At 42.8% G+C, this 11,640-nt stretch overlaps 2 protein-coding genes and 1 long non-coding RNA gene across 3 annotated transcripts; 1 reads left to right on the top strand and 2 right to left on the bottom strand.

Annotated features, from left to right (window-relative positions):
* Window positions 1-980, bottom strand: LOC124651175 (aspartate, glycine, lysine and serine-rich protein-like). Its single transcript, XM_047190307.1, has 3 exons — window positions 877-980; window positions 696-774; window positions 1-600 (listed from the first exon to the last, which is right to left on the bottom strand). The coding sequence occupies exons 1-3, from the start codon at window positions 883-885 to the stop codon at window positions 215-217; spliced, it is 474 nt and encodes a 157-aa protein (XP_047046263.1). The 5' UTR covers window positions 886-980; the 3' UTR covers window positions 1-214.
* Window positions 981-6,390: 5,410 nt separating this feature from the next.
* LOC124658147 lies at window positions 6,391-7,450 on the top strand. The gene is made up of 2 exons (XR_006989032.1): window positions 6,391-6,551; window positions 7,141-7,450. It is a non-coding gene; the product is annotated as an uncharacterized LOC124658147 (long non-coding RNA).
* A 1,940-nt stretch (window positions 7,451-9,390) lies between these two features.
* Window positions 9,391-10,374, bottom strand: LOC124652747 (glycine-rich RNA-binding protein 7-like). Its single transcript, XM_047191788.1, has 2 exons — window positions 10,240-10,374; window positions 9,391-9,558 (listed from the first exon to the last, which is right to left on the bottom strand). The coding sequence occupies exons 1-2, from the start codon at window positions 10,372-10,374 to the stop codon at window positions 9,391-9,393; spliced, it is 303 nt and encodes a 100-aa protein (XP_047047744.1).
* Window positions 10,375-11,640: the final 1,266 nt, after the last annotated feature.

The following is an 11,640-nucleotide window of genomic DNA, read 5'->3' as shown; positions in this document are numbered from 1 at the left end:
TGAAATGCTGAACTTACAAACGAGCACTACTGATAATTTTACAAGCTATATGTACATAAAGTCATAAACTGCATACATGCAGCCAGCTCAAGCATCCAACACATCTCTGGCTTCTTGGTGGTTCGCTTGATCAGGTCAGGCCTTCTAGTCTGTCCTGAACTCGAGACTTGAGGTTTTTTTTATCGAAATATGCCAGCTCTTCTCTTCTCGACGCCTACATTATGCTGCATCCGGGATCCTGTTCTTGTTGCTGATAAGCATGAGCAGGGTAGGAGTAGGCAGGGTAAGACGGCATGGCGTTGTACTGATGGTACGCGGGGTACTGCATCGGCATCACCGCGTTCTGATGGTAGCCGCCGCCACCCTTGGAGTCCTTGCCACCGCCAGCTCCTCCGTAGCCGTTCTTTTCCCCGCCGTATCCATAGCCGTTCTTTTCTCCCCCATACCCGTAGCCGTCTTTCCTCTTGTCATCTCCAGAAGACACGCTGATGAGCTCGGCGCCGCCTAGGCTGCGCCGGAGCATCCTCGTCAGCGCGATCGTGTCGATGCCGTCGCCCACGATGATGATCTTGTCCCCCTCCATCGTGGCGGATGTCACACCTGCGTAGGATTCAGCGCCTCTTTGTAAGAACTCGCAAAGAGAAGAAGATATGATAGTTGTTGCTAGACATGATGAATGGGCTTTGTCCACATACCTGCCATGCCAACAGCGGCCTTGAAGGCCTTCCTCTTGTTCCTCTCGCCATCCAACGGCAACTTGAGAACAATCTTTTGCTGCGACAACAAAGAGCAAAACAGATTCAGAAAATTAAACACTACTAGTCCAAGAACACGATGAGCTAAACTGGTTAGAGTTGAACTTGATTAGCAACCAACCTTAACCATCTTTTGCTTGGAAGGCAGTATTTCGAACGACCTAGTCTAGCTTGACAGGTTTGTGCTTGGAGAGTGGGCTTGTCCAATTTCACAATGCAAGATAGCTGCCTCTTATCAGCAACAAGATATTCTGGCGTATTTATAGGCAGGCAGAGGCCAGGTACGGGGAGGGGAAGCAGCCGGGAAGGCTCTAGAGAGAGAAAGCTGGCAAATCAAACAAACTACTAATCAGCCAATCGAATACTGCATCGGCTTACTCTATTAGTCTATTGAAAGAATGATTGACATGCCTGCAGGCACTGGGCCAAAGCCAAACACCCCCCAGCTCACTATGCAGCCGGCGATGCTGTTCCTGGAAGCTCAACACTGAACGAGTGGCTGGTAGGCTCTGGTCGGTGCTAGATGCCACAGGTTTGCACACAAACATTTGGTCCCAAGGAAAGACCTGCCAAGCAAAACAGACGCACAAAACAGACATTTGAAAGAGAACTCTAACTGCATATATATATTTGCTTTCACATGAAACAAATGAAGTTCCAAATGTAAAAAGGTCTGAATTTTTTGAGGAACAAATCCGAAAATTTACAGCTGCATATCTCTCTCTGTCCTAAGTGTACATGTAACATGTAAAAAAAAATTGTGGACAATACATCAGTTTAGTGGCCCGTATGAAAAAACTAACGCTCTGAAAATCGCTCTTTTAGAACACCGAGTTTTCTTTTGTCCTCAAGACATCTTTTTTTGTCGTGAAACATACACATTGCAAGAAATCAGATTTTTAAAATTTGTTTTCTATTCATCCAGGAGCGTATGCCACGGGGAGCCATAACGTCACCACCCACACAACGTTAACCCATTACAAGATCTCTATGTTTTCTGAACTCTCAGCAAGTAAGTGACAAGGTTAGAGAGAGAAACTGAAAATGTCTCCCTCTATCTGCTGGCATGCACTTTCGATTTGTTGTGTAGAGAATGAGGGTCCTACGTGCCCATCATGGAACTATTTATTGTTTTGTGTCGCTGTTGTGATTACTTAACCAACAACAAAATGTTAGGGAAAAACTCATTTGACGAAAGACACTAGTGCAGTTTTCGTCCTTGATTGCTCAGAGAAGTGTTTCATAGTGACAAGTGTGTTGGGTCGTTGAGTGGCATATGTTAAGTGATATATTATTATGCTGTGATTTGGATCTTGTGTCCAGATTTCTCTAGTTAGTGACAGACTTGTCCTCTGCCATTCTAGGAGATGAGAGAGATGTGCGTAGGAAAAACTACATGTTGGTGGCGACGGTAGGGTCAATCCAAAGCGCCGGAGACAAAGTTTTGGCGTAATTCTATCATCGATCAGCATAGATCATACTGTTCTTATCGTACTCGCATGCTTGACAAGATAAGAAGGATTTGCTCTTGAAGTTGAAGAATCAAGTATTTCCAAATAACGTCACAACCACCTATTCGAAAACATGTTTTGAATGTATGATATATTTTACGATGCAGTCTATTTATTCCTCGTCGAAATTCAGAAATCATGCAAAGAAAGAATAATTGAATAGAACATTAGTTTTTTAAGGTGACAAATTTAATAAAACATTAACTTTTTAAGGTGATGTATTCCATGATAGATTGAGGAGTATTTCACCATATTCTTCCTCCATATCTATATAGAAGGCCACTTTATATTTTAGGTATAAATTTTGATCATTAAATTTACCAACTAAATATGAGTTATGTGTCACAAAAATTATATCATTTGATTCACATAAGCAAGAAGTTTTCGTGATATCCTTTTGGTGACATATAAGTCATATTTTATTAGTTAAATCATTAGCTAGATTTAGACTCGAAATACAAAATGGTCTTGTATACATAGAATGAGAGAGTACTATTATTTGCTGATTTATTTCCAACAGTTAATCGAATGATCTCCAAACACAAGTACATCATTACCGGGACTCGATCAACAGCAATGCTAAGCTAGCACGGTGTCACGAATAGATGAATTCACATATATAGTGGTCTCATAGTGAACGCACTAACTACTATCTTAAGGCCAGAACTATGCGGGTCATGTACGCCAGGAGTAATTTTAGTTTGTATAATTAGTCACCACTTAAGTGTTTAGTTAATACTCAACCTGTAGTGGACTAGTGATAGCAACCATGCAGTTGCTTTTGCGGAATTTGAGTCCAAAGTGGTATAAAGGCCCATCTATGCATAAGAATCATTCTAATTTTCTCAAAATTCCAAAGCATTGCACAAATTTAGTCACATATTACTAAGACAACATTGTGGGAGACCTACTTATAAGTGAAGCTCATGTTCTATTCCAAAATACCGAAAACATACAAGCCATTGCACCACACACATAATTGCATGACTTGTTACTTCTATTCCGCTAAACAAGGCAACAACACCAAACACATATGGTAGCGTGGTGTGCAGTCTGGCTACCATAAAGAAGCACTTTGTTTTGCTAAATAACACAATAAATTCCTCTCAATAATATTTGTATAAATATGATAAAACATATTGATTTGATGGTTAATTCAAAATTAACCCTGTCGGTAGGCATGTAAATATCTCCCATTAAGGTGTAAAAGCGTGAGGAGTGTCTCTCCTCTTATTCGATGATGACACTTGTGTTCTTTAAGGCGGATGGTGTCCAAGTAAAGCGAGTGATACATGTCATAGACACATATGCGGCTGCTACATGCCAATTGATAAATTATGCTAAGTGCTTGATTAATTTCAACTAAGTGTTCATAAACAATCAGAATTTCATTAATGTTGGATTATGCTATATTTTGAACATCTACAATGCTAAAAACATGTCGTCAAAATGAGAACCAACCTAAGGTTGGGTGGTTAGGTGGGCGGTTGTACCCCCAGCCCACCAGAGTTCAAACCCCAGGTTTGACATCTGTGTGTCTCATAAAGACGGAATATTCATTCAGTGGGGGGCGACGTTTCCGTCGACAGCGAGAGGCATGTGGTAATTTCGTCAATTTCAAGATCCAATCTGCCGGCTTAGTCTTTCGAAGGTGCTCATAGGGGTGTCTGTGCATTCATAGAGGTAAGTGTATGCGTGTGTATATGAGAGTCTATGTAGTACTGTGTTTCTAAAATAAACATGTCGTCAAAATGAATTATGCGTAGGTTTTCGTACCTCAATTATTCTTGTTAGAGTTTTACTGTAAACTATTACTATTCATAAATAAATATTTGACAACTAGCGAATTTTTTTTGAACATCATATATATTAAACTGAGTCAGCAGGACGCCTCATTAAAAACCTTCCAGCCCCCTTAGGTACCCTAGAAGGAAAAGAGTGCGTCTGATACCTACTGCTCCTGATCAGTACATTGTTACATCCTTAAGAACAAAAGGCAGAATGAAGCTAGGAGGGGACTCATCCCATCTAACTACAGAATTTGTAGTAAAAGAATATCTAGCTAGCTCATGTGCCACCTGATTAGCCTCTCTAATACAATGGGTAAAAGCAATATAATCAAACTCTTGAGCCTTTGAGAAGCAATCATAAAGGATGGCCGAATAAGGACTCCAAACTTCCACCTCAGCATTGCATGCTTGAATAACCTCCAGGGAATCAGATTCAATTGTTACTCTTGTAACACCTATATCCAGGAGAAAAACCAGCCCTTTGTATAAAGCTAGAGCTTCTGCCATCGTAGCATCGTGTACATGCGATAATGGGCATGCAATCCCGGCGATGGCATCACCTCGATCATCTCTCAGAACCACCCCGGCAGCACCTCTTCCATTTGAGTGGAAATTTGCATCAACATTCAACTTATAGGTTCCCTGAGATGGCTTACTCCATGAGATGTCACGCACCATACTAGATGCTGAAGCTGCAGGGATAAAATTAGATGTTAGTGCTTGAATTGCGAATGCAGATTGTCTGACTCCTGCAACTCTCTCCCCCTTCACAATTTCTCTTCTTTGCCACCATAGATACCAACAAGTAACAGCGATAGTTTCCTTAATTTTCAGGTTACCCAAAACTGGTGATTTTATGGCTTGCCGACAAAGTAAATCCTCAAGAATAGTAGACCCTGAACGTTCACCAATTGTAGCTTGTTTAATATAATCAGATAGCCCCATTGTTTTCCAAACCTCGTCGGCGCGATCACAAGTGAAGAGGAGATGTCTCATGTCCTCCGCTCCGCCCCTACACACAGGACACTCTGGATTTACTTTTATATGTTTGTCAGCTAGGATCGAGCGTCCAGGTACCACTCCGTGCAAGGATCGCCACATAAAGATTTTGATTTTATTTGGTACTTCCAAATCCCAAACCTGTTTCCAGACCGGATTATTGGAGACAGCTCCTTGTCCATCTTGTCTACGGATTTTGTTCCCAAATTGATGATCCCACTTTGTGTAGTAGGCCGACCGAACTGTGAAAGAATGTGTTTTTGTATTATTCCATGCAATGAAATCCTCAGACATAGCCTCGCTGAGCGGAATCCGCAATATCTTCTCAGCATCAATAGCAAGCAGATTCCCCCTAATTAATTCTTCATCCCACTCACGAGTAATGGGGTTTATGAGTTCATCAACAGTTCGGAGAATGCTTTGGCCAACCTTCCTTGATTTATTATCCACAATCCAATGATCCTCCCATATATTTATTTTACTTCCATTGCCCACTCTCCATATATGCCCACGCTTGAAAGTCTGTAAACCAGCAACAATACTTTGCCAAGAATAGGAGGACCCCTGTTTAGGACCTGCTTTTAAAATGTCGACGTGCGGATAATATTTCGCCTTCAAAACTTGGGCGCATAATGAATCAGGGTTTATAACCAGACGCCAGACTTGCTTGGCTAGCATAGCCAGGTTGAAAGAATAGAGGTCTCTAAAACTCATTCCTCCAATTTTCTTCGGGATACACATTCGCCACCAAGCAAACCAACGGAGTTTCTTTTGTTCTTCCGTATCACCCCACCAAAAAGCAAACATTGCATCATTCATCTCTTTGCATAAACTTTTTGGGATTTTAAAAACTCCCATAACATAGACTGGAATTGATTGAATAATTGCTTTTAGTAATATTTCCTTACCGCCGAGTGACAGAATTTTTTCCTTCCAACCTTTCAGCCTCTCAATAATTCTTTCAAGGAGATACAGAAAGCTTTCACTTTTGTCCAGACCAATCATAGTTGGCAGACCCAAATACTTTTCAGCAATTGCCTCTGTCATGATATTCAGTTCTGTACATATATCTGCCCTTGTACCCACATCAACATTGGGACTAAAATAGATTTTGACTCACTTACCATCTGTCTGAACTTGCACAATACTCTTCCAGTAAGATCATGGCAGGAGGAAACTGAAGTTTTTTTTGGACAAAGAAGACCTTTTTCCTTTTACCCAGTTTAATAGAGAAGAAGAGAAGGGAATGACACCAAAGCCCAACTTTCAGGAAGAAAAAAATAAGGCCCATGTAGAAGAGATCGATCCCCCACCGTTTCCACATCTCACCCGCACCAACGCCGTCGCCGGATGGCGCGAGGAGCGGAGGTCGACCAGGAGCTGCAGCAGCAGCCCTTGGTGGATCAGGTGAAGGAATATCAGGCGCGATCCAGGCAGGCCTGGGCAGCCTCATCCTTCCTCTCCGCCACCTCCACCGCAAGCTCCAGTTCCTCATGGTAAACAAGCCCCTATCCCTGACATGTGCATTTTCTTCTCAGATCTGGTCTGCAGGTCCTGAGGTCCATCTCCTTATCTGATCGATCCGATGTTTAGTTTCCCCGGTTTAAGGTTAAATTAGTTTGGTCATATTGGGTGAAAATTTGACCGCTGCTCTGTTTGGTACATAAGGCTTTACACTTCCTTCCCCCATTTCTATCCAGTGTGGCATTGTTACCATTATCTTGGTTAACAACATCGCCAAGTTGTTTCTTTTATTCTGTGGCTAAACGAGATGACAATTTCATCACTAGCCACTGCTATAACGTCAACCACCAATCAAATTCATCAAGGTTGAACGAAATCCCCAACAGCCACTTCCTCGGAACAAGCCATAGTGGATCGCCATTTAGTGTGAGTGCGGCATTGATGGATGCCAGCTTCGTTCCAAAAAAAAAAGCCAGTGTAATATTGATTGCTTCTGTATTATCTGCATTTTTCCAACACATCAACATAAGTGCTGAAGATTGGTAAAATTTCTTCTTTTAGCAAGCAATATTCTGTCACATCTGCTCCCTAATCAAGTATATCTGATGTTTGTTGGTGCAGGCTTGACGGTTTGCTCGTCATATGGGAGCTAGTGTTATTTGCTTTACTGCTAGTCACGTTTGTTGCTTTTTATTTCAAATTCGTAGGACTTGCTTTCTGCTTTGCATTTGGTGCTGCACTTCTTTATATATGCATGAGACTAGAGAGAAAGCACAAGAGAAGTAAACAAAGAATGCTTCTTCCATTGTCAATGTAACATACACCTGACTTCTGCAAATGCTTCTGTCACAACATGTAAAGTGTTCTCTTTAATTCGTGAATACATTGTACACTTACGGCATTGATCATACACTATTTTTCTCTCTGAGTAGTTACATCTGTTAGTGAGCAATAAATAATTTTGATGTTGTAAAAAGTACAATTGATGATACCAAAATCAAGAATATTAACCACTTTACATTTAATGGATTTCATCTGGGATCATCTACTGGTTTAAGCTGGATAATTACTTGAACTGACTTCGGACTTGAACATAATGATTTTCAATTTTGATATGGTTGAAGACTAAGAAAGCTCGCTCTAGTCCCTTTTATGCATCATTTGAAGAATGGAATAAGAATAGCATTCCCAACTATGTGAAATTTCCAGCAAATGTGAAGTGTTCACTCTATGTTGCAACATACTTGTATCGAACCACTAGTAGTATAAGGAAAGCGATCAGTTACCCCAGTGGCTGCATTGAAGGAGTGTGTCACATAAAGATTCATCAAGAAAATGAAGACATGATTCCTAACTATCAGTTACCCTACTGACAGTGTAAGGCAAGCAATCAGTTAGCCTAGTAGCAAAGTTTTGGCCATTGAGCAAGAGGCTAGCATCCGGAAGGAGCAAATGCTACATTTTTCATACACATGCAGGTGAGTTTATGACCTACTGTATATTTTTGTATGCAGCCAGCCCGAATACTGAATGGTGCAACTCTGAAGCAGCAAAAATACACTATCCTATGAACTGATAATTTTGCTCTAAATCTGTCCATCTGTCACAGAAATTCATAGTATACTAAGATTTAGAGAAACAGCTGAATGTCCCTTGGCATGTCATAAGGGCAGATAAATCAGCAACGAAGTACCAGTAGTTCTTTAGCACCAAAAGATGCTCGGACCAGCATTTTGTATTGAGCACAAGCTTGTCTCCATTTGCTCACACCAACAATCATGCACATATTTAGCGCACATTTTATATGTACCATGTGAAGCAGAACGAGATGACATAGCTTGGTGATCCTAGAGAAATCACGTGAACAGCCTGTATAAGCTGCTGTCAGTTCTGATATAAAAAAATCATCTAAGCCCGCAATTTACAATTATTCACAACAGTAGATTAATGCCACACTTCATGCACAGCAAAGAATCGCCTGAACTTACTTTTTTTTATAGGGAAAGCCAACATGGCTAGTTTCATTAATTTGGCAATATGGATACATCGTTTGACAGAATAGAAACTAAGAAATCAGGAGGTTCATCATGCCAAGCAATTGACGTAGATCCTTAGCTAGACAATTTGCCGCTACATTAGCTTCCCTAGGACAATGAAAAAATTGAACTATAACGAAGTTTTGACAAAGAGAGGAACATTCTTCATAAATTGCTGCCACTGGTCCGAAAGAATTTCCCCCATTCCGCATCACCTCAATCACGTCGAGGCAATCAGAATTGACTTCAATCCTATTGCACCCGATATGTCCTGCTAGGATTAAACCATCTCGAAGGGCACGAGCCTCCGCCGTAGATACGTCTGAGACATATGGTATTCCAAAGCAACTCGCTGCTAGAAAGAAACCTTTGTCATCCCATAGGATAGCTCTATCAAATTATGGAATGAAACGTTACTACCTCCAATGAGTAGCCACATATTCAGCTCAAGCCTGGTGATGTAACACACTGAAACAGGAAACAAGTTGTGAAGCAGGCACACAGATGATAGAGTTGAAACACATAATCAGAAATCCTAGTGCATCCAGACAGGAAACAAGTTGTGAAGCAGGCACACAAATGATAGTTGAAACACATAATCAGAAATCCTAGTGCATCCATACATCAAACAACGAGGATAGCCGACAATTACATTTCAACACTGCGGTTGATTAAACGATACTAGGATGTTCAACAACCATAAGGACGCGCAACACAAACAGTCTGCAGGTTCAAACTTCACAACCACAAACTAGCACAACGACACGGGGATTTGCGACAAGTTGATAAGCTAGTGGCTAGATGGCCAGGCGACGGACCTCCTAGCTGCTATTGATCATCTCCTCTGGCGGCGGGTGCGTTGGTTGGCCTCGCTGACGGTGATGGTGCGGCCGCCCAGATCCTGCCCATTCATGCCCTCGATGGCATCGTTCATCGACTTGCTGTCCTTGAAGGCGACAAAGCCGAAGTCGCGGGATCTGCCAGTCTCCCGGTCGGTGACGATCTGAAAAAGTTCATGACACCTATAGTTAGACATATGGAAATTACACGAATAATTACGGAACTGGAACAGACTTGGGAATTATCTTGGAGTTGGACAAATACGAAAAGGAAAAAATAGGCGTTTCTACTGCATTGCATCATTTGCATGTCAAGTGGAACCATCTTATCTTAGATGACCAATCATTAGCTGTACCAGTAATAGGGGACAGGAAAAAGTATAAATTTGTTTGAGTGTTTGACCATGGTCCATAGGGGCAGCCAATATTTAACTGAGATCTTAGTCCTCGAAAAATCTGTGTTGGGGATAAGGGAACAGAGAGGTGGAGCATGTGCCCCACCACGCACAGATCCAAACTGAGAATGGTGCAGCCAAACTGAAACCTAAAGAAACCTAGAGAACGACGACGAGGGCACACCTCGTACAGATCCATCCACAATATCACCAAAAAATTTCCAGCAAGGAACAGATCGAGCATGAGCCACGATGGAACTGAACTATTAAAGATGAAACAAAAACAATGCGGCTAAGCTGGATCTAAACCTAGAAAGCAACGAGCAAACAAGCACAGATCCCATCCAAATCTAAAATACAGTGCTTAGCTAAAACTTGGCGGCAGCTAACCGAGGAAATACAAGAGCAGAAGCATCGTATCGAGCAGGCATCGACGGAAAACCCACTCACGTCGGCGTAGATCGGGTCGTAGTCGGCGAAGGCGTCCTTGAGTGAGCGCTCGTCGGCGCGCCAGGGGAGGTTGCTCACATGGACACGGTGCTCAGGCGACCCGTCGTCGTCGTTGTCCCACCACGGGCACGACATTGCCAAACCCTAACCACGAAGCGCACTACAAAGAGGAACGGATGGTTTTCTCTGGTCTGAATAGGAAAGGAGGCGCTTCGAGCGAGGGTGGTGTCCCAACCCATATATGACAGTAGGAACAATGCGGGTCCATCTATACCTGGGCATTCTTCGGGCTTGGCCCGGCCAGGCCGGGCTTCGGGCCAGGCCTAACAAAGACTGACGCAAAAACCCAGGCCCAGGCCCGGCCTGACCATCGGGCCTAACTTTTAGGCTCAAGCCCGACCCATCACTACAAAAGCCCATCGGGCCACGGGTCTCGGGCTGGGCCGCTTCCCTATTTCACACATTTTTCTGGCCCAAGCTCGGCCCACATACATGCTCGGGCTGGTCTAAGCTCGGAAAATTCGATCCGGGCCGGGCTTCCAATGGCCAGGTATGGGTCCATCCGGCTCTCACGTGTAAGGCCATCTCTAGCGGACCGACCCAAAATGCCGACCCAGTTAGCCCATTTATGTTCATTTGGATCGGTCCGCGGTTGGTGGTGTTTGTCTGTTTTGGTTGGGTGGTGCGTCCATCGGTCCGACCTAAAATGCTCTACCTCTAATGGTGATGGGACGCTAATGGCCATCGCTGGCTTCGTGCGCGTGTCATAGATGATTCCCGTGTTTCCAGTTAGTTCAGTTAGTTCCTACCCACGACGGCTCCGATTTCTCGCTCGCGCTTGTTTTATGTTTCCCGTCACAGTCGAAAAAAATCGCGCGCGTGGGGGGCATTTCCCGCCCAAAGACGAGGGATATAAAAACGCCCACCGGCGCGACGACGGCCACCACACCTAATCAACGCAGAAACACCAAATCCATCGATGCCTCGCCGGTCATGGTGGGCAAAAAAACCGATGACCAAAGACCGAAACCGAAAAGACCGAGACCGAACCCGAAAAGGCCGATACCGAAATGACCGATAAAATATTGGGTAGAAAATTTTATAGACCGAATTTAGTTTGGTCAATTCGGTTATTTTGTCCTGAGTAACGAATAGACCAAAATGACCTAATTTTACGTAAGACTGTCCCAATCTTTAGATTTTTTGATATGCGTGAGATGTGATATTGTTGAATTTTCATAAATTTCTCTAGCGTTGTTACATTTTTTGTTAGATTGTTGAACATTTATTCGTACCAATTGATAATAATATATGCAATGAAAAAACATCCAAAATACATCTAAAATATTGCTAACCTTTTACTAAATAATGTCTAAGTTTTGCGTTGACAACGTTGGCCAC

Source organism: Lolium rigidum, chromosome 5 (assembly GCF_022539505.1).
Source record: "Lolium rigidum isolate FL_2022 chromosome 5, APGP_CSIRO_Lrig_0.1, whole genome shotgun sequence".
NCBI lineage: Eukaryota > Viridiplantae > Streptophyta > Magnoliopsida > Poales > Poaceae > Lolium > Lolium rigidum.
The sequence above is the reverse complement of the archived record's forward strand: the minus strand, read 5'-3'. Positions and strand labels throughout refer to the sequence as shown.

Coding starts and splice junctions, on each gene's coding strand:
- LOC124651175 (XM_047190307.1), bottom strand. Junction 601..695: donor GGCCGCTGTTGGCATGGCAG/GTATGTGGACAA, acceptor AATCCTACGCAG/GTGTGACATCCGCCACGATG.
- LOC124652747 (XM_047191788.1), bottom strand. CDS start 10,374: ATGTCGTGCCCGTGGTGGGACAACGACGACGACGGGTCGCCTGAGCAC. Junction 9,559..10,239: donor ACGACCCGATCTACGCCGAC/GTGAGTGGGTTT, acceptor GAACTTTTTCAG/ATCGTCACCGACCGGGAGAC.